Raw genomic sequence first — 27591 nt, forward strand, 5'->3', positions numbered from 1 at the left:
TTTCCAACGGAGAGCCAGAGAGTCCAAGGAGGTGGGAGGAGCCACAGTGGTGGGATCTGAGGGACAGGAGGTGGTGGAGGAGCAGATGTGTCCCATGGGTCCTCCTAGGCATCGTGAAGATTGCCATCGCTCAGCAGCACCTTCTCGCCAGGTTTGAAGGCTGGCATCCCAAGGTAGGGGCAGTTGGCACAGCGGAAAGCATCGCCCAGGTAGCACTGTCAGGAGAGAACCGGCAATCACGCAGGGGAACCCAAGAGCCAGCTCACCCAGAGATGCGGGCCAGGAGGAGGGACTGGGTGCATTTGCAGGTCCCACTGGGACCCAAATACTAGTAATTTTTAAGATCTCTAGTTGCATGAAAAATAATAGCTAAGTTAAGTACCCTTTCACAGGTCATGGCTATAGTTTTTTTTTTTTTTTTTTTGTACTAGGATTGAACACAGGGGTGCTCAACCACTGAACCATATCCCCGACATTTTTATTTTTTATTTTGAGAGAGGATCTTGCTAAATTGTTTAGGGACACTCTAAGTTGCTGAGGTTGGCTCTGAATTTACGATTCTCCTACCTCAGCCTCCTTAGTCGCTGGGATTACAGGTGTGTGCCACCAGGCCCAGTCACATGTCTATGATCTAAGCTGTTCAAGTCTTAGCCAAGCTCAGCCTTAGGGCTGAACAACATCAAGACACACTCTGGGTGGACTTGTAGAAAGAAAGGGGCCAAACCAGGCCTGGAGGTGTACACCTATAACCCCAGTGACTTGGGAAGCTGAGGCAGAAAGATCAAAAATTAGAGGTCAGCCCCAGCAACTTAGTAAGATCTTATCTCAAATTTAAATAAATAAGTAAATAGAACTAAGGATGCCAAGTAAGAAGTGACCAGAGTCCTCCCCATGTGTGAGCATGTAGGGAGATAGCCTCTTCCCACAACCACCCAACACGCACGTCTTTCCATGCTGGCCCAGTACTAGAGCACTTGACAGGTGATCCTTTAGAGGTGGAGCCAGTCTGTGCATAGTTTAGGGTGATGCCTGATACCACTGGGGGTTTTGCAAATGCTGAGTAAGGATCCCGATATTTACGTTTCCACAGGCTGACTTGGGCTGGGCATTCTTCTGTTCCTGTAACTTCTCTTTTTCTAGTTCTTCTGCAAGGCCACAGGTGCTAGGGGAAAACAGTTGCTGATGAATGAGATATGCCACCATCCAGGAAGTCCAAATCCACAACAGTACCAAAATGTGCTCAAAGACTTTCCTCATTACCAGGGTTTCAACTCAAATGCCTGCAAGGTCAGGCAGACAGCAGCCACAGGCAGGGGGCTACTGGGAAGCAGGAGGTGGGTGGGGTGTGCTGGGGAGCACCTGCTGCAGAGGGCGCCACTGCTCAGCCTGCCCATCACAGTGCAAAGCAGATCCAAGAGGGGAAAAGTCTGGAGTTCTACTTCACTCTTAAGTGACAGCAACTTGCACACTTAAAGCAAAACATCACTGACAATTCAAAAAGCCTGCAGCCAACAGTCCAAGACTTTCACCACCGTTCTATTCACTTGTAAAACACCAACACCAAGGCTTGCAGGTTCAGAAGATGCACTGAAGCAGGTACCCCAGTTTCACCCTCCTTCCGACCCCACCAAAATTTGGCAAAGACTAGAGCCACACGACAGAAAACTGGAAAGGAGACAACTGTGATGCAGCTGGAAACCAAAGCAGAGAGGAAGAGGGCACTGCCGTGGCAGATCTGGCACTGCTCATCAGAGCCAGGGGTGGGGGTGGGGGGTGGTGCCAAGAAGATCCTCCTGAGAGGTTAAAAGGGGAAAGGTTCAAAGATAAAGAGTTTGGATTGTTCCCCAAAGGCCTGCCTGGCTTCCCTTCATAAAATTCACCTACAGGGGCTGGGGCTGAGTGGTAGAGCACTTGCCTGGCACGTGTGCAGTACTGGGTTCAATCCTCAGCACCACAAAGAAATAAATAAATAAAGACACTGTACCAACTACAATATATACAAAATCCACCTACAGGCTCAGAGCAGCCAGCTAGCTTTTGCCCACCATTTTTTTCAAAATATTTTTTTAGTTGTAAATGGACACAATATTTATTTATCTTTTTACATGGTGCTGATGTTCAAACCCAGTGCCCCACGCATGCAAGGCAAGTGCTCAACCGCTGAGCCACAAACCCAGCCCCCTTGCCTGTCACTCTTAACCATGAAAAACCCAGGGATATTTTATCAGAATCATCTGAAGAAAGAAAACAACAAAACTAAATAAGAAAATAATTTTCAGCCCACATTTCTATACCCAAATTACCACTCATCCAAGAGTAGGAAAAAGACATTTTCATACATACAAAGTCATAAGCAAAATTTACCTTCTAAGTAGGATTTCAAAAAGTACTACAGAAGAATTCACTCCACTGACACATACGTGCACGCGCGCGCACACACACACACACACACACACAAAACAAAACAAAAAAGAGGAAAGACAGGAGCAGGAGGGACTCCTCAGGACAGTGAAGTGGGAGGCCAGGATGTCAGCTCTGTGACAGTCACGTGAAGACAGACACGCCGAAGGCTGCCGTCCCCATGCTCCCTGCTACCATCACAGCTTTATGTGAATCTGAGGCCAGGCAGGCCAGCTGGATTTCTGTCCCTGGCTTACTTCAAACATGGGCTGGTAACATTGAACTCCCTCCCACCCTGCCACACACACACTCTGAGGCCCGGAACCACTGAGGACACTCACCTCTGCTTTGATCCACTCCGGAAAGTAGAGCGTGGGCTGCAGCAAGCTCGCAGCAGCCTCCCCACCCCCATTATTATCTGCGCCTCCTGAACCCTGCCCAAGGCTCACCACACTGCGGCCTCGGTTCCCTTCAATTCTCTCAGGACTCTTCCTCACTTCCAGAGGGGCTCTTCCAGATTTTTAAAGAGGCTGACACCAAATAATCCATGACCCAAGACGCTGTTCAGTTGACCTTTCCGGGGGCCTCCATGTCATGCTCAATACTGACCTGTCCTTTACAGTCAGAGTGGGCTTTCTACTCAGTTCTTTACAACAATATCACATGGAGATTCACACATAGGCGGTCAAATATCAAAAACCCCACATGCGGGGGGGGCTGGGGTTATGGCTCAGTGGCAAAGCATTTGCCTAGCATGTGTGAGGCACTGGGTTCGATCCTTAGCACCACATAAAAATGAAACAAATAAAGGCACGCCACCCATCTACAACTACAAAACAACAACAAAACCAAAAACCAGATGGGTAAATATGATCAAAGTGTTATATGCACATATGCCACAATGAAACCCATTGTTCTATACAATTAATTATGCCCTAATTAAAAAGTAGAAATGATTAATACAAACTCAGGAGAATAGTAACCTCTTGTGGGAAAGAAGATGCAGCTAAGGTAACAGTAAACATTTCTCTTCCTTAAACTGGGTGATCAATACATGGGTGTTCATTATTCTTTAAAATGCACCTATTTAATACATGCCTTATACAATATGCATTTCACAGTAAGCATGTTTTAAACAGTATGACACTGTGACAACTTATTCTAGCACTTACCAGTTCTTACAAGCCTTCCTCTTTTTTCTTTCTCCACAAGAAGCAGCCCGTAGGGAAGCAGGATCTGGTTTTTTCAAATCTTCTGGATCCAGTAGCTCATCTGAGTCAATGAGATCCTGGAATGTTCAAAGCAATTAGTGATACCGACATGGTCTCTCTAATAAAAAGCTGAAGTGATCACAGGCTGTGAGAGCAAATGTGCACTGTTCACCCTGTCCTCGGGTTGGTTGTCATGCTCAACCAGACCACACACTCAAGAGGCCAACTGTTCACAAAAATGCACCAGGATGTAAGGGAATTGGGAACTAATTACATGAGAAATTCCTGCAACACTACCAGCAATGTGTAGAGAATACGTGCACTTGTAGGAAGGGTGGAAGCAGGCAGGGCAGAGAGAAGGGTTACCCTTAGTCCAGTGTAGGAAGAGCCACGGGAAAAAGGGAGTAAAATATTTTCCACATAAGTCCAAAGTCAAATGATTACACATGTATTGTGTAACTCTTTGTAAACAAGCATACAGTGGGTCTGTAAGTTCTATGAAGGTGTGAACTAGGACCCATGCTATCCATTAATTTAACTTTAATCATAGAAGCACAGAAATAAAGAATTTTATTATAGACAGAGCTGATCAACGTTTGCAAGGACTGTTTTTGGTGTTATTTTTTTTGGTACTGGGGACTGAGCCCAGGGGTGCTCTACCACTGAGCTATCTCCTTTGTCCTTTTGATTTTGAGATATGATCTCAAGTTGTTGAGGCTGGTCTTGCAGCCTCCTGCCTAACCTCCTGAGTAGCTGGGATTACAGACATGCAGCAGCAAAGCCAGCTTAAGGTATTGCTTTTAAGACAGTGAATATACAGTGACTTGTCCAAAAGGGTCAATAAAAACATTTTAGCTCACAAACTCTTTTTTTGGTTTATACATGTTCACATAAGTGTATCACATAAATGAGAATAAGAAAATCTGTGGGGAAAAGAGATAGTAAAAAAAATAATTTAAAATGCCACCAACAGGGAGTGCCCTTGAAATCAAAGACTCCAGTGACAGGCACAACCACGATGCTGGATTTTAAACACGTTCATACCTACAGGTCCAGAATGGTCACTCCAAACTATAATTGTTTACACCCAAAGTGGTGCCTGGAAGGAGGAGGCCAAGTGACCATAGTGCCAACTCACCATGGTCTCGTCCTCCATGTCATTGGCTGAGAGGGTCCAGAGCTTGGCAGTGGCAGGGTCCACAGCAGGTTTCACTGAATCCAACCAATAAAAGAAAAAGAGTTCCATAAGCAGCAATAAACTACTTGTAGATGTAAGCACTTCCTTTTTTTGGGTGAGGACGGGGGCAGGGGACCAGGGATTGAACTCAGGAGCACTTGACCACTGAGCCACATACCCAGCCCTATTTTGTATTTTATTTAGAGACAGGGCCTCACTAAGTTGCTAAGACTGGCCTTCAACTTGTGCTCCACCTGCCTCAGGCTCCTAAGTCACTGGGATTACAGACATGTGCCACTGCACCTGGCCACTCAAGTGCTTTCTATGGACTCTGTAGAGAACTACTGAACTCTTCTGAGAAGAGCTGAGTTTGGGTCCAGCTTGACAAGAGGCATGACCTTGGAAGCCATATGTTTAGCACGTCCTTTGTTCCAGACACTACAACAACACTTTATATACATCAACTCAATTTTGCTCACAACCTTATGAGGTTTTTGTCATCCTAATTTTATACTTATGAGAACAGATTTAGACTTAGGCCTGCTATATGAGGTCACAAATACATATACATTGCTTCTCCTTTTTATCTTGGTTCCCACCCCTATAACATGGAGCTAAACCGAGTTTCCTCCACCTATTTTGAGAATTAAATGAGAAATCTGTCAGACTTCATAAATAGCAAAACCTAACCTCACCTAAACCTGCTATTTAAGAAAATATGCACTAGAGCTATTGGTGGCAAGGTATCACAGTTGGCAGACACCCCTCACACCTGCTGATTCTCTGTCTAGGTCAGAAGAAGGCAAGGAAGGGCTGAGAGGGCTAAGGCCTGGGACTGAGTGGGGGAAAATCTCAGAAAGGCTTTTAGGGCAAGCGCACTCCCCAGGGATTGAAATGTTACAACAAGGTGCTCAGACTTTCCATCGTCTAATTGTGCCCACCCATTAGAACTATGAATCCAAAAGTCAGATTCCAAAGGATTTCCTAAGATTTAGACTAGACAGTCAAAAGCGTGCTACACGGATGTGCCAGTAAATACCGATCAAATTTTGTATTTCTTATAGCTGGGACAGAAACTCAGACATTGAAAATAATGAAAGGGCTGGGTATGGTGACACATGCCAGCAACTTGGGAAGCTGAGGCAGGAAGATTACAAATTTAAGGCCAGCCTCAGCAATTTGGCAAAACACTCAGCAACTTAGAGCCTCTTTCAAAATAAAAAAAGGGCTGAGATTGTAGCTCAGTGGTGAAGCACCCCTGGGTTCAATCCCCAGCACCAAAAAAAAGAAAAAAAAAAGATATTATAGGACCCTCAAAGTTAGAAAAGCTGACTTAATAGGCATACAAAAAAGCTATGGGAACAGAAACTGGGTATCATATCTCTATTGCTATTGCCATGAGGAGAAATAGCATACCCCATATCTCTGGGGCCTACAAAGACTTCACTGACGAGCTATGTGACTCCAGCCTCCAGAATGAGGAAGCCTCAATACCTCTGTGCAGAAGGGGCTGAGCTAGACAATACTTATGTATTATATCAGGTCTGTATCCTGATACACCCAGAATAGAAATATTTGAGCATTCTGTGCTCTGGAAATGACAGAAATTAAAGGAATAATCTTCTAGAAATATTTAGATCGCTCACCCAATTTCTAACATGTTTCCCTGGCCCAGTTACACAGGAGAATGTCCCCAGGCCAGACTTACCCAAAGGAGACTTTTTGGTGGTAGAAAGTTTAAGCTGACTGGAAGAACCCACTTCAAAGTTTGGTTTTTTGCCTGTGATCTGAACAGAGAGCAGGCTCTCACTGTTGCAGCCCAGATGTTCCTGGATAGACTGCTTCTCCTCAGGGCTCAAGGACTCCCGCTGCAGCTGGAATTCAAGATATCAAAGGGATTAGTCCACACACTTTCTATCAAACGTTTTACTATGTTCATCCACACAGGGTTAAACACTCATCCTGTGTATTAAGTATATAATAGCAGAAGGGAACATCAATTTTTTTTTTTTTTTGGTACTAAGAACTGAATCCAGAGGCTTTTAACCACTGAGCCACATTCCCAGACCTTTTTACTTATTTTTTATTTTGAGACTTGGTCTAAGTTGCTTAGGGCCTCAATAAGCTGATGCGGCTTACCTAGAACTTGTGATCCTCCTGCCTCAGCCTCTTGAGTGGTGGGGATTACAGGCATGGCCCACTATGCCTAGCCTAATGTCACTTTTCATGACACATTCAGGTTCACTGATCAGAACCCTAAACTATAGTTTTGTTGGCATATTTGCTTTGAGAGTCTACCTTTGGAAAGTTTTAAAATACTTATGAAAATTAGGTTCAAGGCATTATGCTAGTCTTTGTGTTTAATAATTATGATTACAAAGATGAATTATCAAGAGCTTTGTAATGTTTTGAACAACCAATAAAAAATAAAAATTAAAAAAAAAAAAGATGAATTAGACACGGTCCTGCTGAATAACAGAGAAGCCTATTCACAGTGAAGATAGTAGAAATTTATATCCTAAAAGAGAAAGGGGAGGGCTGGGGCTGTAGCTCAGTGGTAGAGCGCCTGCCTCACACATGTGAGGCACTGGGTTCGATCCTCAGCAACACATAAAACTAACTAAATAAAGATATTGTGTCCATCTACAACTAAAAAAAAATATTAAAAAAAAAAAGAAGAAAAGAGGAAAGGAATCCTTTCTATATTCCTTGAGAAGTAGAGCAGATTGTAAAGGTAGGAAAAAATGGGCCAGGGTGCCAGCTTTAGGTCCACTAATTTTTGAATGGTTAAATCATAGTCCATCTGTGGCATGGAGTACTGTTACATCATTCACAAAAATAAGGGAAAACATACTAAGGTGAATAAGTATCAAACACATTTAAAGATAGGAAAAATATAGTGACTAAACTACACTGACATACATCATTTACATAAAAAAGAAGTTTATGCATATGATAGTAAGTACAAAAGAGAAATTCTGAACAGATGCACAAAATGCTTCCTCTGAGGAGGGAGTGTGAGCAATGACTGGTATTTCACTTTCAAATTCTATATTTTTCAGTATAAACTGAATCTTTATGAACATTCATTATTTTAAAATCAAACACGGAAAATCTTAAAAGGAAAAATAAGCAAGGATGGCATAAACAATCTAAGGCCTATAAGAAATCAGCTATAAACTAGCACAGGATAACATTTACCTCTCCCACACCCAAGACAATGTTGGCATCAGAGAGGAGCGCGGAAATATAAACACCCCTGCTGCACAGGAACATCTCTGCTGAGTGGTCTCAAACATGATATTCCCTCAACTCTTACCAGCCTGACAGAGTGGTGGCAGGCTGTCTAGAAGACAGCGTTTCACCCAGGCCTAGGATTTGGGTCCACTGACAGATGGATCCGAGGCAGCAGGGCACCTTCTCTCCTCACCACACTGCTACCACCACCAAATAGTTCCTGGGCGACCAGAACAAGTGGTCTCCATGGGTCCTGCTGAGTCTCTTTCCTCGTTCCCTGCAATACTGACCCCTCCCCTCCCCCTGATTATTCTAACAAGCAGGCTCAATGTGGCCACCCAAGGTTTAAATTCATAGCAAATAAGGTTGTCTACACAATGCATACCTCTTTTACTTCCACAAGACCAGAGAGAGTGAGAGTTGAACACAGTTTAGACGCTGTCTTCACTTTGCTATCTTTATCTGCCAAGAGGAAATCCCCAGTTAATAGGTCAGAACAGGAAAAATACTAGAGGCTCTCCCTATGCAAGTCAGCAGGCCCAGCCCCAGAGTCCAAGGTGTACAGAGTGCAGTAACAGCATTTTAATTTGAAAACTCCTGTGGTTTTCAAAGTGCTCTTACCTATGCTCTTGTGATTGTGTCTTATTACCTGTTTCTTAGAACACCTCCCTTCAGGGGATGTTGGACAATGAATGTTATAAACTGTAAAGTGCAGAGAAATAGAAGTATTCTCTCTGTAAAGTTCTGTCAGAAACACTATATTTAGTCATCCAGCAAAGAATGTCTGCTAGTTCCATAAAAGTAATGGATTCTTTTATACATTTCAAAATCCTTTCATTTCTATTATTTCATTTGAGTAAGTAAATCCTCACATTTTGATTGAAAGACCAGGGGAAAATGCTAAAAACTCAGATACATAATTAAAGGTCTCTGACAGCTATGCCCCTGAGCAAAAAGGAGGTTTTTATTTCTTGGACACTGCCATTAATTTCACATGACTTAAATCTACCTCACCACTCTCAGACTTCCAGTTGTTATTTTAATAACTTTATATTTTGAAATAACAACAACAATAAAAATATAATAAAATATATTAAATTTGGGCTGGGGATGTGGCTCAGTTGTGGAATGCTTGCCTAGCAAGTGCAAGGCCCTGGGTTTAATTTTCCTAGGGGGAAAAATGTTCAGGGAGGTTTGTGGACCCCTTTACCTCATCTCGTGTACGCTAATATTTCTCAAAATATGAAGAAATCCTTCCTTACCCACAGGAAACCACATGCACTTTCTCCCTTGAGATGTGCTCTCTGTGTTATAATTTGCTATTTCAAGAATATTAATAGAAATACAGACTTTTGAGACTGACTTTTCCTCTCTGCACACTTCTCTTGAGCCACATACCTGACACACAGATCAGTCAACTCCTTTTTATTGTGCTCTTTTCCACACTACAGACATACCAAAGTTTGACCTTTCACTTGCTGAATGACCCATCCATTTGTAGGTGGTAGTTAAGTTTCCTTCTGTTTTATTACCAACTGGGTCAGCCAAAGTTTGGAATTTCTTTGATCTATTTCCTCAGTCTTTATCAATAATTTATCCCTGACGAGAGGCTGTGCGACAGGAATACTGATCTCCAAAATGGCATCTTCTATTCAGAAAGACATAGCAAGCATGCCCATCAACCCGCGACTCTAGTTTTTCAAGTGAAGATTTCCTTACCTACAGCTGTCTCTACTGGTTCTTTCAGGAAAAGACATCCCCCAGGCTTAAGAATCCGGGCCATCTCAGCCAAAACCTCGGCACTGTGCAGAGTCACACTTCCTGGGACTACACCTGACAAGATTACGTCAAAGCTGGATTCCTTGTGGGCAGCTGAAAAGAAGGAAGATAGTCAGCCCTCACCTGAGACCCTGAAGCAGCCTCCCAACCCCTCCCAAGCCCCCACAGAAGCTCCGCCTCCTGCCCAGGCCAGGGAAACCCTACCTGTCTAGTGAGCACAATTAAACCACCACCACTAGCAAAGCAGGCATGAGGCTCTGCCTGCTCTACTCCAGACTCAGTAATTTCATATTCTTTCATGTGCTCAGAAAGTAAAAAGTTAAAAAAAAAAAACAAAAACAAAAAAGTGAAACAGCTACTAAGGAAGAAGAACACATAAAAATCAACTATACTCCTAAGGCCACTACATATCTCAAGTGAAAAACAACAAGGTGATTGGCCACTACTTTCATGTACTACCCCATAAAAAAACTTGGATGTCACAGAACTGCAGACATGCAGCACTCCCGTGGAAACTCCCGGAAGTCCTGAAGTCAGCAGGCTACATACTTACACTGCAACAGCTGGCTCATGTTCTCCACCGACACTTGGCCTTTGTCACCAGTTAACACTTGAAGTTTATCCACCAGATCTTTCAGAGCCTCCACAGGGGATGACTTATCCCAGACCACTGCCACAGCCTGGCCAGCTGAGATCCCAAAATCGGCCATTCTTCCAGTGTTGACAGACCTAAAAGCTACTGACCAAGAGAGAATCAGGACTGAGCAGAGACAGCAGTGCAATTTAACCCAGATGCAGTTAGAATGGCAACCTACTCCAACCTCCCACCCAGGACCTCTGATATCATCAGAAAGCTTATTGTAGACTCTGGAGTTGAATAAATGAACCCATGGTCTCAAGGCTTCCTAATCCCTATACTCTCCAACAAGGCAGAAGGTGGGAACCCTGATGTGGCAGAGTCAAGAAAAGGGGATTAGATTCGAGTAAGAAGTTGGCAGCAGGAAGATTTTTCTTTTTTGAGATAACTCAGCAAGAAGAGACTATAAAACACAAAGGGCATTAATTAGGCAGAAGTGTGACTCAGCAAGGAAGGCAAATAAATGGAGATATAACTCAACCACAGCTTACTATTTCTAAAAAAGAGAATACACTAAATTTTACAAATTAAATATTGATATTTTCCTTTTCATCAAAGTATAAAAATTCAATTAATTTATATCTATAAAATCAATGGTATCAACTATGTCTTTAACATTTAATCTTGCCAGACTATTCAAAACACTACATATATTATCTAGCTGACCTCAGAACAGACTTAAACTGCTACTGTTGCCGAAAGCTCAGTCCTTGCCCCTGATGCCAATTCAATAACGAGGACATGGTTTTGAGAAAAAGGAAAAAGAATGTTTACTGCTTTGCCAGCAAAGGAGAAACACAGGGACTCCTGACCCAGAAGCTGTGATTCTGCCCATCAGCAGGAACGGGGGCTTTTAAAGAGGTGACTCAAAGGCTACGTGCCAGTGTTCTCTGTCTGGAGTGTAATTCACTTGTTAATTTGGGAGACAGTCATTTCTGAGGTCTTCTGGTACCATCCCCAAAGTCTGGATTTCTTCATTCCTATGGTGAGAGTGTGCTCAAGGACAGGTAACTGTCTGGGATGGGGGAAGAAAAATAATCCTATTTCCCCTGAGATTAGGGAGGAGCAGGGAAAGAGGAAGAGAAAGTAACACGTCCATTTTTAAAAATAAGCTGCAGTGGCAGAGCAGCAGGGTTATATTCAAAGCATAAACTGGACCACTGTTACAATACTGCTATCATTTTAGAGAGAGGGAACTGAGGCAGGTAACTATGTACAATTCACACAACCAGTAAGCATTAGGTGGATAAAGAAAGGGCTGGAATTTCCTGTACTTTAACTGTGGAAATTTCTCTCCAAGGGTCAACTTTCTCCTCCATTTGATATGCAGATAAGTATATACAGTGTTTACAATGAAAATAGGTCAAGGGCTGAGTTGCTGCTCAGCTCCTCCTTACTTAAACATTAATGCCACTAAATTTGACTTAAAATATCTCAAATAAATGAAACAGAATAGGTAGTAGAAGGTCAAGCATTGATTAATCTTAGGTGGAACACTTCTGGCTTCTGCAGAAGTGGTTGACTCAGAGTCAATTATGTCACCACGAACATTCTGGGGCTGAATTTAAGCCCTGTCCACTACACTATTCCTTCTTTAAAAATGTGTACTTCAAATGATAGTCTCCTAGCCAAGCACAATGGCACAAACCCATAATCCCAGTAACTCTGGAGGCTGAGCACACAAGTTCAAGGTCAGCCTGTGTGATGTAGTCAGAATTCATCTTAAAATAAGAAATAAAAAAGGACCAGGAACGATAAAACACCCCTGGGTTCAATCCCCAGTACCAAGAAAAAAAAAAAAGGCATAAAAAACCCAACAGTGTCTACAAATCATGTTAACCAGAGTCCCTCCCTAAACACTATAGAGCTTTGATGTTATTACTCATTTCAGAAATGAGTTACTAAAGGTTTTAATTTCTAGAGCAAAGTCAACACTGCTTAGCCTGCTGGATTCAGGCCCTTCATAATCTGGCTCCACCATTCCAAAAGTTTGCGTTTTCTCTCTATTGTGCCTTTTATGTTGTTTTCATGTGAACACCAACCCTTTGTTATCCCGATCTGATTATAAACCCCAGTCAGTAAAAGGATGCCAGGTGTCAAGACAGGCAGGATTCCTTAGTCATTTAATTTCAGCTTTTAAATCCCCAAAAAGAATACCAGAGAGAACTAAAACGTTTAAGCTTTTAATTGTCACATGATGTTGAAGAAGAGTTCTTGCAAAATCTTTATGGTAACTTGGGATCAGTTTCACACTTAAGAACCAGCCAGGGGCTGGGCATGGTGGCACACGCCTGTAATCCCAGCCACTTGGGAGGCAAGGGCTAGGGATGTAGCTCAGTGGTTAAGTACTCCTAGGTTCAATTCTCAGTAACAACAACAAAGGAACCAGCAAGGGAGAGTGGTTGGGAGTGGTTGGGAATGAAGCTCAGCTCTAGCATGTGCAAGGCCCAGATTTTGATTACTGGCAAAAACCAAGACAAGACAAAAAAAGAGCCAGTCAGAGAAGACAAGAATAAAATTGCTGGGCAGTTAAGTTATAAGAAATATGGGCTGGGGATGTAGCTCAGTTGGTAGAATGCTTGCTTTGCATGCGCACAAGATCCTGGGTTGGATCCCCAGCACCACAAAGAAAAAAAAAAAAAAAGAAAGAAAGAAAGGACCTGGGGTTCTATCTACACTGGGTCTTATCAGGTACATGGCCATGGGTAAGTTACTAGCCTTCCTGAGTTTATCTCTCATCAATAAAGAACAGTAACTTCTATTTTGCAAGGCTGCTATGAGAAATAAGGAAACAATATGTAAAGTTCTCACTAGGGTCTGGTATACAGAGTTCAATAAAACAATGTTCTAAGCTGGGCACTGCACGCCTGTAATCACAGTGGCTCAAGAGGCTGAGGGAGAAGGATCACAAGTTCAAAGTCAGCCTCAAAAACTTAGCGAGGCCCTAAGCAACTCAGCAAGACTCTGTCTCTAAATAAAATATTAAAAAAGGGCTGGGAATGTGGCTCAGTGGTACCTGGGTTCAATCCCTGGTACCAAAAAAAAAAAAAAGAAAAGAAAAAGAAAAAAGTTCTAAGTACATTAGGCTCCCACTCCTGTGGCTAGTTCATTTGCCTTTGCTTTAGATAGTCCTATAAAACCTTTTTCTTCCTCCTTGGCCATGCTTGCTAGGACTCCTCAGGGAACTATGTGAAGCTTATTTTTCATGGTTAGTATGAGAGTTACACTTCATGACATCTTAGTATCCTTGTGGGACTGTCAGTAAGTTAGAAAAATGTAAATATCTTGCTTTCCATATCTCCCAAAACAATCTTACAGCAAAAGGGAGATCATAAAATGCATTTACTAAATATTAACAAAGAGGCATAGATCCTACTTTCAGTTGGTGTTTTCTGCATAAAATAGGAGACTGTGTTCTTTTATATATCTAAAAACCAGAAGTGTGATACTTTTCCTCATCTGCTTTGTGTTGCTGTTGTGAACTTATCTTTATATATGTAAAAAAAAAAAAAAGGGAAAAAAATTCAGTCAACATACTTAGGAGCTGACTCAGGGCCCATTTCATAACTAAAGAAGTGGAATAGAAGTCATCGTCACATCATTGACCTTGCTTATTAGATACCTCTCCAAATGACTGCTGACACATATATCCAGGGCTTTACTAAAATGGCAGGAAATAAAAGCAGACTTCTGAGAATAACAAACTTGCTCATTTTTACGCTATCCAAATCTTGAGGCATTTGGACCCTCTTAAGAAGGATAACATGCCTGTAATCTCAGAGGCTAGGGAGGAGAAATCTCAAGCTCAAAACCAGCCTCAACAACTTGGTGAAGCCCTGAGCAATTCAGTGAGACCTGATCTCAAAAATAAAATATTAAAAAAGGGCTGGGGATGTGGCTCAGCTTAAACACCCCTGGGTTCAATCCCTAGCACGCATAAATAAATAAATGAAGCCAAAAAAAGAAGGAAATAAAGAAAACAAAGCCCAGCAGAGCACAGGCCTACAGTCCCATCCACCTGGAGACTGAGGTAAACAGGATCACTTGCTCTATTAGTTCTAGACCAATCTGGGCAGCATAGTGGGACCCACAGAACAAAATATAAACAAAAAGAAAAAAAGCCTCAGAGAGAGATCAGTATTCCTTTACCTAAATTTAGAGATATGGATCTAAAATTTGTAGAATTTTGGCCCAGGGGTCTCATCCCCTTCCCCCATCACCCATGCAGGGGAGAGCAAGATATTTTGAAAAAAACTAGTTGCTAGGGGTGTACATACAACTTTTTAAATTTGGGGGGTACTTCGGATTGAACCCAGTGGCCCTTTGCTACACCCGGAATCCTTTAATTTTTATGTTGATAGAAGGCCTTGCTAAATTGCTGAGGCTGGTATGGAACTTGAGATTTTCTGCATCACCCTCCCCAGTCGCTGGGATTACAGGCCTGTGCCAAGGGCCGTGCAAAACACAATTTAAGCAGATAAAAAAAAAAAAAAAAAGATGAGACCTAATCTGCAAACACAAAATTTACATAATTATCCCTAACCAAAAATCATTTACTTCTTCCTATTAGCCTACCCTTAAGATTCCCCACTGAGGTGCTCTGCATTTACATTTTTTAATGACAACACTGTGACCTCCTGGAGCCATCAGGCCATTGCCTGGCCAGTTAGTAATTCCAGAAGCAACACAATCAACTTCTCCCAAACTTGCAGATCCTGCAAGCCACCCTCGGCACTTGGTAAAGCAAGACTGCCGCCTACACACCATAACAACTCTCGAGGACCAAGACTGGGGTGTTCGTTTTAACAAGCATCCTAGAAGATTCGTCCTAACTGGCAAGTCTGAGGAAGACTCAATATCTTGGGAGGTTCAGACAAATCACAGGTTCAAATTTCATCTGTTGGCTTATGGAGCCCCAAGCTTTCGTGCTCCGCTGCCTGGCACCTTCAGAGACGCAAACTTCGGAGAACTGCGACGCAAGGTCACAACAGTTGGCTAAGAGGTAGAACCGGGTCTCAGACTCCGTCTCCCCGCCCGAGCTCAGGTCCTTCCCACCTCAGCGATCAGTGCTCAGGGGCGGCTGAGCGACAAACGAGACAACCCAGGAAGGACAGGGAGCCACAGCGTCAGGAGCCCAAGCAAGTAGGTCCGGGACCGGGCTCGGGCTCGGCCCCTTGCTTCCCAAAGCATAAGCCCGCCGCCGCCGGGGTTCTCCACGGGGCGGCCTTGGCTACATTCCTACCTAGGCACGAGGCTGGAAATAGGAAATGGGAGGATGTGGGTCATGGAGGTGGCGGGAGAGGCCGTTGGAGAATGTCGGGCGTTCAGGTTGCTCCAAGTGCGCTCACCTACAGCTAGGGCTGGCTCCAGGGCTCTCCGCGCTCGCCGGCTCCGGGTCTCGTGCCTCTCGCGAGAGGGGGAGGCTCCGCGGTGTCAAAAGGGCAGAGCGGCTGCGCAGCCGACCCGGCGTTTCCCTTTACGTCAAGTCGTCGGCCTGCGTGCCCGCTCCCAAGATGGCGGCGGCGGCGGCAGCGTCGGGTGTGCTGGGCAAGGCAGGCTGGAGGTTCCTACAGCTGCGGTGCCTGCCCGGTGAGGGAGCGGCCGAGCCCGGGAGCGGGGAAGAACTGGGATGGGGATTGAGGCCGGCTTGGCCTGGGTGGGGGACGGAAGAGGCCGTCGTGGCGGCCAGCGAGCAAGGTGAGATGAAGGACATCGGCGCGGAGTCGCCGGCTTTTCAGTCTGGAACGGTCCATTTGGCCGCTTCGGTCTCCAGTTTGCAGCTGTTAGGGGCGCGAGCAGCGGGGCAGGGACTGTCACTCCCATATCACGGAGTTGGCGGAGCCTCTGAGGGTTGAGTGTGTCCAGATCACGCCGCTCGTCTGTTGCAGAACTGTCAGCCGCGGACCCATTCCCAAGTCCATTGCCTTTGGTCCCAAGACAGGATCACTTGAGGGACAGTTGGACCGAGAGCGTCCAGTCTGTTGTTTTCTAAAAGTCAGTCATTTCCCCAGCACTTCACTAATTCTGTGACATTCTCTTTACCACCTTTGCCGCTATGTGCACAGTATTTTATTTCTACATCTGAGTATCCTAAAAATAGACATTTACTTTATATCACTGTCATAAATGGAAAACTGATATCATTTGCCACAAATAGAACATAGTATGCATTGACCCATTAACATAAATATATAGCTAATGAAATATTCTTTGGCATTTCACTTAAAATTTTCTCATGAGCTGCAGTAATTCCCGACATATTTTGGGATCTTCCTCTTTTTCAAAGTTTTATGGATACTTCTGTTTATCCACTAACATAGTGATATATATATATATATATGAATGAATGAGGGAGAGATACTGATTCTGTGTCTTTTGAATTCATTGTTCCCCGAATTCTATAGATTTTTTTAATGAGTGCCTTTTTGTCATTTTTATACAAATTTCTAGTAATATGTTTAGTAAAAGTAATGCCTATGACCTATCCCTTAAGATATTTATCCAAAAGAATTGAAAGCATGTGTGTACAAAAAGGTTTGTACAAGTATATGCATAATCATTTAATCATAACAGTCAAAATTTGAATCATCCCAGGTATCCATCAACAAAACAATAGTGATTTGGGGGGGAGGTTTTGGTCTCTCTTTCCCAGGCTGGCCTCAAACTGGTAATCCTCTTGCCCCAGCCTCCTTAGTGGCTAGAATTATGGACTTGTGCCATGCACCAGTGGCTTGATAGAATTTGCTAATGTAATAATACTAGGCAATAACAACCGAAAGATCTGTCAAAGATAAACAAAGCCAGACACTAATTAAAGGATTTGGGACAGATTTTAATCAATAATAACTTTGCAGAAAGGAAACTTTTTACCACACAGCTGACAAATGCAGATACAGGCCCAGAAGCCAGGTAGGATTTTCCTCCTGGCTCACTGTTTTTGCCAACACATGTCGCAAGGTTCCATTTTTGTGTGTGATCCAACACTTGGTTGTCAAGGTGTCTCTGCCCTATATTTCCTCAACCCCATTCTTTTAGCACCTCTAGGTTTCAAAGGGTCTTCTTTGATGCAAGATCCTGACAGCCCTGTTTCTGTTTCAGTGTCCCGCTGCCGAACACTCCTGGTGCCACGTGCCTTCCATGCTTCAGCTTTGAGGTTCAGGTCTTCCGAGGAGCAGAAGCAGCAGCCTCCCCCATCTTTTTCTCAGCAGCATTCTGAGCCACCAGGAGCACAAAAACCCGATGTAGAGTCTCCCCGCATACCTCCCAGGTAGGCACCAGAACCCAGTCCACCTGTCTGTGGCTACCTTGCCTGCTTGGTTCTGTCTGTCCCTTCCTGGCTCAGGCTCCTGTCCATTCCCCTCCTCACCTTCTGTCAGCTGTCTTTGAAAAGAACCTATTGTTTTTATAAAGATGGTACCCGTGCAGTCTAAAACATCTGAACAGTACAGAGAAGTTTGCAAAAATTATCTGAAACCCCACACAGAGATAACCCTGCTGACATTTTTGCCTTCAGGTATTTCTCTAAGCATGTTTCATAAATCTGTGTATATAATAAATGATTGATTACATTCTATATGCTATTCAGAACCTGTTTTTTCACTCCGCAATAACTTTTTTTTTTTTTTTTTTTTGGTACTGGGGATTGAATCCCGAGGCACTTAACCACTGAGTCACATCCCCAGCCCTTTTTTAATATTTTATTTAGAGACAGGGTCTTGCTGAGTTGCTTAGGACCTCACTAAATTGCTGAGGCTGGCTTTGAACTCAACAATCCTCTTGCCTCAGCCTCCCAAGCTGCTGTGATTACAGGTGGGCGCCACCATGCCCAGCTCAACAGTACACTTTTAATAACCCCTCACAGTTTATTTTAGTGATTGTATAACATTCCAGGAAGGAATGGGCCAAAATCTATTTAACCTGTCCTAAATTGATGACTATTTAGGTTTCCTTCGGTTATATGAAAGATTATGTGATAAACTGTGTAAACTTTCCTTAAAGATGGGAGCACTGAGTCAAAAGAGATTTACATTTAAGTCTTCTTACATATGTGGGGCCAAATTACCTTTCAAAAAGATAATAATGATTTACCTTTCCACTAGATTTGATTTTTCTTCCTAATCCTACCACTGAAAATTGAATGTTCCTCGATATGAAGTTAGAGTGTTCTTCTTCATCTTTTTCTGGTTTCCTAATGAAAATCTTTTCATTTCAATTTAACAAATATTTTTTGAGAATCTACCATGTGTCAGCCTTATGAATGATACACTATTGTCCCTACCCTTATTGGGGACATGGAGTTATAGTCTGCTGCAAATAATGGGAACAAAACTCTGAGCTCAGTGTGCTGAGAGCCGGAAACAGGGAAGCCCAGGGTGCTGTGGGAATATTGCCTTCATGTCACGAGACCTCAACTCACTTGGTCCCTTTTCTTTGGCTGTGTGGCCGGGGAAGGATGATGGGACTTTTACTGGGCTGGCAGTGCGACATTCATGCTAACAGAAGTAAATGTCCTGCCAGCGTGTGCTTAGAGGAGACCCAGAGCCTGTGGCTTCTGGTCAGGCCCACTTTGCACTCCAGGCGATAGAGAGTGAGGTAAAGTGTGCTGGGCTCTGTTCCCACATTTCAGGTACACTGACCAGAGCGGGGAGGAGGAGGAGGACCATGAGAGTGAGGAGCAATTGCAGGACCGCATCCTGACGGCAGCCCTGGAGTTTGTGCCTGCCCATGGGTGGACCGCAGAAGCTATTGCTGAAGGAGCCCAGGTGTGTATAGGTGGGGGCGGGGCAGCCTGACCCAGATCAGCCAGGAGTCCCTCGAGTCGACAGAGGGCTTCATGCCCTTTACCAGCCCAACTTGGAGCCTCTCACAGGTAAAGACTGTCTAGGTTTTGGGGTTTGTTTCCCAACAGGGTGGATACGGCTTTATTTTTAATTATAAAAAGAGTAGCAGGCTGGGCACATGCCTGTAATCCTGAGTCTGAAGGCTGAGGCAGGAGGATTGCAAGTTTGATGTTAGCCTCAGCAATTTACCAAGGCTACAAGCAACATAGGGAGATCCTGTCTCAAAATAAAAAATAAAAAGGGCTGGGGATTTTGTAGCTCAGTGGTAAAACAACCCCTGGGTTCAATCCCCAGGGATTGAACCAAAAAGGAAAAAAAAGAAATCCTCCACCCAGAATTCAATCACAAAAATAATACGTGGCATTATGGTCTAAGGTAGCTGGCTAAGCAGGCATTATCTGTGATCAAAATTACCATATCTCACTGATTCTAAGATGCCATTGTTTGTAAGAAGCACCATTTTTAATGTATCAATAAAAAATAAAAATGCTGTTATTAAACTGATACAAAGTTATAATTTAGATCTGGAGTGTCCCCCAAAGGCTTATGTGTTGAAGGCTTGATCCCCAGTACAGCAATGTTCAGAGTTGGGGGCTTTTGGGGAGTGATTGGGTCATGAAGGCTGGTTTTACCAATGAATTCATAATTAACAGGCTGTTGGGAGGTAATGGAGACTGGTGGAGGTGGGGCCTAATCGGAGGAAGGGGTCACTGAGAGAATATGTTGTCCCTACGCCTTCCTCACTCTCTGCTTCCTGGCTGCCAGGAGGTGAGCAGCTTTCCTCTGCCGTGCCCTTGGGCCATGATATTTCTGCCTTACCACAGGCCTAAAAGCCATGGGGCCAGCCAGTCATGCACGGAAACCTTTGAAACTAGGAGCCCAAATAAACCTGTCCTCCTTTAAGTTGTTATTCTCAGGTATTTTGTCACAGTAACAGGAAGCTGACTGACACATCATCAATTCTGTGATTCACACTGATTTTTTTTTATTAATAGAAAATATATGTGCATCTTAGAATTAATAAGATATGGTGTCAACCCCCAGGAGGAAACCACTGTGAAAACCAGATTTCTTTCAGTAGGTCTAACAGCATTTACTCATGCATTGAAATAGACTACCTCTAGTAGTCTATTTTTAGTTTAGGCCATGTGTGCAGAATCATCTAGCAAAGCCAGATACTATCCTATGCAGGGCCTCTTGGATGATGGGCAAGTTTGCTGCTTTACTTAGATCTGTTGTTTCTTGTCTTTCACTCTCTCAGAAGAGAACATTTGGTAATAGAAATCATGTAAGTGGAATTTGTAAACTCAGATTCCACCATATGCTCATTGTGAGGCACAGAGTTGGATCCTCAACACCACATAAAAATAAATTAATGAAATAAAGATATTGTTCCTTGTATAACTAAAAAATATTTTAAAAATTACATGTAATGTTTAGATTCATTGCTGTATATCCATTCGTGCACATGATACAGTGATATAATTTGGCTAATGTTATTCCCTAGGATTTCCCCTTTCCCTTCCCCTCCTCTCCCTCTCTGGCCCCTTTCCTCTACTCTATTGGTCTCCCTTTGATTTTCAAGAAACACCCCCACACTTATCTTTCTTTTCCTTTTTCCTAAATTCCTCATATGAGAGGAAACGTACAACCCTTGGCTTTCTCTTAACATAATATTCCCAACTTACATCCATTTTCTGCAAATGACATAATTTAATTCTTCCTTATGGCTGAATAAAACCCCATTGTGTGTGTGTGTATCACATTTTCTTTACCAATTCATCCATTGAGGGACACCTAGGCTGGTTCCATAGTTTGGCTGTTGTGAATTATGCTGCTGTAAACATGGGCATGCATGTATCACTGTAGTGTGTTGACTTTAATTCTTCAGGATAAAGACCCAGGAGTGGTATAGCTGGGTCATATGGTGATTCCTTGTGTGGTCTTTTAAGGAGTCTCCATACTGATTTCTAGATTGTACATTGTACCAATGTACAATCCCACCAGTGTAAAAGGGTTCCTTTTTCTCTATATCCTCACCATTTATTATTGCTTGTATTCTTGATGACTGCCATTTTTACTGGAGATGAAGTCTCAGTGTAGCTTTGATTTGCATTTCCCTAATTGCTAATGATGTTGAACATTTTTTCATGTATTTTTGGCTATCTATAGTTCTTCGTTTGAGAAGTGTCTAAGTTTACGTGCCAATTTATTAATTGGGTTATTTGTTTTGTTTTTATTATTTATTTGATGTTGTTTTTTGAATTTTTTTTTTTTTAAAGAGAGAGTGAGAGAAGAGAGAGAGAGAGAGAGAGAGAGAATTTTTTTTTTTTTTTAAATGTTTTATTGTTTAGTTCTCGGCGGACACAACATCTTTGTTGGTATGTGGTGCTGAGGATCGAACCCGGGCCGCTCGCATGTCAGGCGAGCGCGCTACCGCTTGAGCCACATCCCCAGCCCTGTTTTTTGAATTTTTAAAAATGTTTTCAAAGTTGTCAATGGACTTTATTTTATTTATGTATATGTGATGCTGAGAATCAAACCCAGTGCCTTACACATGCCAGGCAAGTGCTCTACCACTGAGCCCCAGCCCTAGCCCCTGTTTTTTGAATTCTTTATATATTCTGGATATTAATGCTCTGTCTGAAGAGTCACTAGCAGAGATTTTCTCCCATTCTGTAGATTCTTTCTTCACATTCTTGTTTCCTTTGCTGTGCAGAAGCTTTTTAATTTGATGCCATCGTATTTATTAATTCTTACTTTTAGGAGTCCTATTGAGAAAGCTATTGCCTGTGCCTATATTTTGGAGCTTTGAACCCTGTGTTTTCTTCTAGGAGTTGCACAGTGTCTGGACTAATTCCTAGGTCTTTGATCCATTTTGAGTTGGCTTTTGTGTAGGGTGAGAGATAAGGATCTAGTCTTATTCTTCTACGAATGGATAATCAGTTTTCCCAGCACCATTTGTTTAAAAAGCTATCTTTCCTCCAACATGATTTTGGCACTTTAATCAAGGATCAGATGACTGTAGGTATACGGGCTTATCTCTGTGTCTTTTATTTTGTCTCATTGGTCTGTGTGTCTGTTTTATGCCAATACCAAACAATTTTTGTTACAATAGCTCTGTAGTATAATTTGGAATCAAGTATGGCAATTTTGGTTTTGGGTTTTTTTCCCTAGTTCTATGAAGCATGTTATTAGTTCATTGTGAAAACTTTGAAAAGTACAAACATATATAAAAAAAAAGAATTTGAAAATAAAGCACTTGTGATCACACCAGAGAGTCTCTTTTCAGTATTTCAGTGCCTGTTCTTTTTTGTTGTTGTGTTGTACTGGAGGTTGGACTCAGGGGCACTCAACTGCTGAGTCACATCCCCAGCCCTATTATTTTGTATTTTATTTAGAGACAGGGTCTCACTGAGTTGCTTAGTGCCTTGCTGTTGCTGAGGCTGGCTTTGAACTCAAGATCCTCCTGCCTCAGCCTCCAGAGCCACTGGGATCATAGGCATGTGCCACTGTGCCCAGCTCAATGCCTATTCTTTCAATTTTAAAAAAAGAACTTTATTAATCATTAATTATTGAGCAAGTACTGTGCATTAGGCTCTATTAGGGACATGACAGTGGGCACAGTGGACAAAGTTTCTGCCTGTGGAGCTTCCAATTCTGACATTAAGCAAACAGACACAGTGTAGACTTATGAAATATGACAAGTGCTGCCAAGAAGAGGTGCTATTGGGACACGCAGTTGAAGACTCTGAAAGGCTTTTGTGTTGATAAACAAGTAGACTTTCTCTGGTTTTGGAGGGAGATGGGGATGGCTAAGTCCAGATAGGGAAACCACATGTGCAACATAAGGAGAAGAACGCTGCCGTAGAAGGGCCAGAGGAAACCAGCGTGCAAAGGAGGTGCCTGGAGGAGTAGGACTGAGGAAGGCCCGTGGGGGCCAGGTCAGGCAAGGCTGCGAGGTCTTGTTAAGGAGCTTTTACTCTAAGAACAGTTGAAGATGTGAGGTCACATTGGCAATTCAGAGCATCGCGGGGTAGAAATGGATTGGAGGCGGAGAGAATCAGTCCTTGGAGGCGGAAACCAGTCATCCACAGGAGATGAAGTGACCCAGTTTAGAGCACTGGCAGTGGAGGGGAGACCAGTGGGTGGGTGTGGTGGTAGACTGGACATGGGAGGGAGCAACAGGATGGTGGTACCAGTGTTGTCATGCATGGGTACACGGTGGTATGGCTTCTGAGAGGAGAACCACTGGCAGAGGGCCAGGTTTGAGGAAGGACCATACAGTCTTGATCTGTGCTAAGTGTGGCAGGTCTTTTGTCTTTTGAATTGCTTAGAGGAGGCACGGAGCCCCGGCACTGGAGGAGCTAGCTGGACTAGAGGCGGGCCTTCAGGCATGGCCAGCATGTGTATGTCATGATTAAATTGTGCAAGTGAACGAGATTGCCCAAGGCAAGGGAGTAATGTGATGAGAGAGAGGACCATAGACCTTCAAGGAAATCTGACATGACAGAGGAGAGTGGGACAGAGCGAGCCGCTTAAGTACTGGTTAGAGTCCTGGCTGTGGGAGGCAGAGCCCGAGAGCCACAGACTGAGCCACAAAACTTTGGTTGCTTCAGTGGCAGCTGTCACTGGGTGAAGACCCCGGTCAGAAGCCAGCTGGGATGGGTTGATAAGGTGAGGAAGTAGCAAAGCATTTGGCCCGGCAGAGGGGTGGAGTGGAAGTTTGAGCCTGACTGGACCCCGCAGGAAGAGCACAGAAACAGGGGGAGGGGAGAAGATGGGCAAAATCCAAAGCAGCAGACACCTCCAAGGCAAGGACTTGAGCTCTGGAAGATACATAGAAGGACTGACCGTGAACATGTGAGCACAGAGCTGGAAAAGACAGCTGCAGGCTTGGTTTCTAGAAGAACACTAAGGGGGTTCCCAGAGAATGGCCCCTGTTTTCTCTGTGAAGTAGGCGTAGCTGCATCTTGAACCTGAGGTGAGGAAAGGGTGGGAGGAGGCAGAGGTTTGAGGGTAGAGAAGGTTTAAAAGAAAGTGATGGAATAAAGTAGAAGAAAGAAATGTAACAGGTCGTGTGGAAACAGCAGATTATGCTGAATATTCTAGGTAACTCTTCGGTGCATCTTCTTTTTTAGTGGCCGCAGAGTGCCTACTGAATTTACTCGACTTCATTTGTCAAACATTTGGGTATTTCTGATTTTTTAGTATTGTAAACTTATTTATACAACACAGTACATTTATTAGTTTCCTTAGGACAAATTTCAGGTGGAGTTGCTTTATCAGGAAATATATTGCTCAGAATTCAGTTAGGAGACCATAACTTGCCAGTTATTGGAATAGAATTTAATAGAAAGAGTTGTTAACTGGTATCAGTAACCAGGTAATGGAAAGGATAGAAAGAAGGGTATCGTGGAGGTGGCAGCAGCAGGAAGCAACTTCATCCGGCCGAGGAAACAAAAGGAAGAGTTGGAATTATTGAAATGAGGAGCTTGAAGGAGAGTTCCCATGTGGGAGGAATCTCGGGCCTCTGAGGTGGAGCTGCTTAGCTGGCACAGGTGTCTCTGTGCTTGGAGGGAGGGTCCTTGGAGGCTGTCGTCTGAGTTGGGAGGGCAGGACGAGGATGTGGCTTGATGAAGCTTGTTCCGCACATGCTGGGAAAACTGCACCCCAGGCTCTGCAGTTGTGTTGCTGCTCCTGGAGGGAATTACTGCTTCCAGGCTGAAGGGCTTCCCTAGGGTGCTGCTCCTGGGAACCTCAAGCAACAGGATGCAGACAAGAAATGTGTTTGCAGAGTGCCAGCCCCACAGTGCAGGAGCCAGCAGGGATGTCACACGTGGCCCACGCTCACACCCTGTTGGAGACAGAGCAGCTTCGTGTGTCAGAGCTTCACGCTCTATGAAGAGTGAGTGACAGTAGTGCCCAGCTGATAGAGCTGCTGTGCAGGGGCAGAGACCACGTAATGTGCTCAGGGTGTCCCTAGCAGGTGGCGTGCATGAAGTCACCATCCGCATCGAGGCTGCTGTCAGACTGTCCTCTATGGAGTCTGCACTCCTCCAAAAGAGAGTGCTAACCCCTCCCAACAGTAGGAATTCATATTTAATATATTTGTGTTCTTTTCCTGCCATCTGTCTCTGCTGCTGTCAGTGTTCTGCTTTCAGTAGATGCTCAATTATTGCTGTAGATCAGGAATAACAAAATTTCTGTGGTTTTGTTAACTCCTTGACAACTCATTATGAAAAAATTTGTTTTAAACCATTGAGCGCTCCAATTTCCAGCAGATGCAGGGAATCAAAAGAGGAGTCAGGAAGGGAGGAATGAGTGCCCTTCCCAGACCCCCTGGTGGTATTAGGGCTCCAGGTTTCAATGGCCAGACCAGAGCTGACTCTGACTCTGACTCTACTGACTTACGACTGACTTATGCTAGAGAGGATGTTTTGGCTCATTTTAATACAGAATAGTCTGAAAGTAGCCCTGGCCAGTGTTCTTTTTGCTTTCCTCTCTGAGCTGACTTCCCAGCAGGGGCCGCCCAGGCAAGAGTAAAGGTGGTGCAGCAGGACAGCAGGACGAGTACCTTCCCTCAGTACTAGGGAGAGTGCTATGGTGGCCCGGGACCTGCATGTAGTGCTGTGCCCATCCCTATGCTGGTCAGTGAACTCTGGTCATCCAACATGTGCTTGGCACACACACCAAGGGGCTTGGTGGATAGTGGAGAGACAGGTGGTGGTGAGTTTCACCAAAATCACAGGGACCTGGGGTGAGGAATGTGGAGTCTCACTGAAGTCAAGGCCTTGCTTCTGGAAGAGGCATTAGAGATGCACAGGCGATGAATGTCTGTCACACCTGCCCACCTCTCTGTGTTCTCTCTCCCCTCTGTAGTCTCTGGGTCTGTCCAGTGCAGCAGCCAGCATGTTTGGGAACGATGGCAGTGAGCTGATATTGCACTTTGTCACCCAATGCAACGCTCGGCTCGCCCACATACTAGAAGAGGAGCAGAAGCTGGTGCAGCTGGGCCAGGCAGAGTAAGTCCTTTGGCTTTGTTGTTGTTCAGAGTGGCAGCTAAGGATGGGGACTCGGGCCCTACCAGCTGTCTCCAGAAGCCAGCCCAAGCAGAGCCAAAAGAGGGTAGCACCAACGGCCTTGCTGCTTGGAGGGAACCGAAACCCAGCAGCGTGTCTCTGACAGCTTTAGCCAGGCCAGCATCAGGAGCTGGTGGGACCCTCCTCCCCAGGGCTGAATAGGCAGTGTAGCGCCAAGTTCTGGCCTCTGACCTGGAGACACACTGTTTTCTTTTCCCTCTTCCAGGAAGAGGAAGACAGACCAGTTCCTGAGGGACGCAGTGGAAACCAGACTGAGAATGCTGATCCCGTACATTGAGCACTGGCCCCGGGTACAGAGTCCACATCCAGGCCCCAGAGCACAATAATACTTAACATTCTCAGTACCTTTCACTCAGAGGACTTGCGTATTATTGAGAAGTTAGCTCACTAATCTCCATAAAGCCAGGAACGCTTACTACACTCAGTAAAGCTAGGTTCAAACTTGGGAGTGCCCACAAGAGCGACTCTGAGCCGTTTCTCTCTCAGTCTTGGACATGCGAGTGGCCTAGATCACATCCTGGGGGCGGGGGTCCCCGCAGCTGAGTGAGCCACTAGGTCATTGTAAGGAAGACCCCATGGAAGAGGTTAGGAGAGTCAGGGATTTTTCAGCCGTCTTCACTTTAATGATAGTCCTGTTGTGCTTAACATCTCAAGGACTGGAACTTCTTGTCCAATTGCCAATGCTTGGGAAAGGCTTTTTTCTGGAGTTTCCTTTTTCCTCTGTTTCAAAGCATGTCACAGTGTGGGCCATTCTCTGAGTTAAGAAAATGCAGTCAAAGTACCTTAGAAATGAGAAGGATTTAAACATCCAGTGCCTTCAGTCCAGCTGGAAGACTATTGAACGCATAATTTCCTTGACAGCCTTGTGAGCACCTATGGTGCTCCTGACCTCAAGCTGGGTGTGAAGGGGTCACAGCCTGGGGTCATCCCGCCCCCTGCAGGTGAAGCTGTGGAAGTGCATGGGCCTGGCCTCAGCTGCCTTCCAGATTGAGCACAGCTTTTCCTCCAGGGCTGCTTAGCTGAGAGAAAACTTCCCAGCCCATCCGGGACCTCTGTCATCAGACAACAGCCAGTGGGTTTTAGAGTTGATAAAGAGGCAAGACCTTGTCCAGTTAGGCCAGGAGGAGCTGAAGTCTGCTAATGGCCAGGTCCCTGGTTTGTGTCATCACTGGTATAAGTTGAAGGGTTTTTGCTTTCAGGAGACCGA

At 44.3% G+C, this 27591-nt stretch overlaps 2 protein-coding genes across 5 annotated transcripts in view; one reads left to right on the forward strand and one right to left on the reverse strand.

Moving 5' to 3' along the window:
• On the reverse strand, positions 1-15908 carry Ciapin1 (cytokine induced apoptosis inhibitor 1). 4 transcript variants are annotated; one of them, XM_013366046.4, is made up of 9 exons: positions 15790-15908; positions 10358-10540; positions 9745-9897; positions 8411-8487; positions 6497-6662; positions 4750-4823; positions 3573-3688; positions 1081-1162; positions 1-215 (listed from the first exon to the last, which is right to left on the reverse strand). In XM_013366046.4, the coding sequence occupies exons 2-9, from the start codon at positions 10512-10514 to the stop codon at positions 105-107; spliced, it is 936 nt and encodes a 311-aa protein (XP_013221500.1). In that variant the 5' UTR covers positions 10515-10540; positions 15790-15908; the 3' UTR covers positions 1-104. The 4 variants fall into 4 exon arrangements, with proteins under 4 accessions (XP_013221500.1, XP_005318281.1, XP_013221498.1 ...); XM_005318224.5 differs by having other exon boundaries at positions 10358-10543; positions 15790-15886; XM_013366044.4 differs by having other exon boundaries at positions 15684-15832.
• Positions 15871-27591, forward strand: part of Coq9 (coenzyme Q9) — a 15005-nt gene continuing 3284 nt past the window's right edge. Inside the window, exons 1-5 of the mRNA XM_005318225.4 lie at positions 15871-16030; positions 17540-17708; positions 19068-19203; positions 26164-26306; positions 26590-26674. Of these exons, the coding sequence (XP_005318282.1) occupies positions 15955-16030; positions 17540-17708; positions 19068-19203; positions 26164-26306; positions 26590-26674 (609 nt within the window). The 5' untranslated portion in view covers positions 15871-15954. The remainder of the gene's footprint in view (positions 16031-17539; positions 17709-19067; positions 19204-26163; positions 26307-26589; positions 26675-27591) is intronic.

The sequence above is a fragment of the Ictidomys tridecemlineatus genome, chromosome 15 (assembly GCF_052094955.1).
Source record: "Ictidomys tridecemlineatus isolate mIctTri1 chromosome 15, mIctTri1.hap1, whole genome shotgun sequence".
Classification (NCBI taxonomy): domain Eukaryota; kingdom Metazoa; phylum Chordata; class Mammalia; order Rodentia; family Sciuridae; genus Ictidomys; species Ictidomys tridecemlineatus.

Excerpts from the sequence above, each read along its gene's own strand:
- Ciapin1 (XM_013366046.4), bottom strand. The coding sequence starts at position 10,514 with ATGGCCGATTTTGGGATCTCAGCTGGCCAGGCTGTGGCAGTGGTCTGG. Across the intron at positions 9,898-10,357 it reads CATGAGCCAGCTGTTGCAGT|CTGCCCACAAGGAATCCAGC; the intron begins GTAAGTATGTAG and ends CCTTCTTTTCAG. Across the intron at positions 6,663-8,410 it reads GTCTTGTGGAAGTAAAAGAG|CTGCAGCGGGAGTCCTTGAG; the intron begins GTATGCATTGTG and ends CTTGAATTCCAG.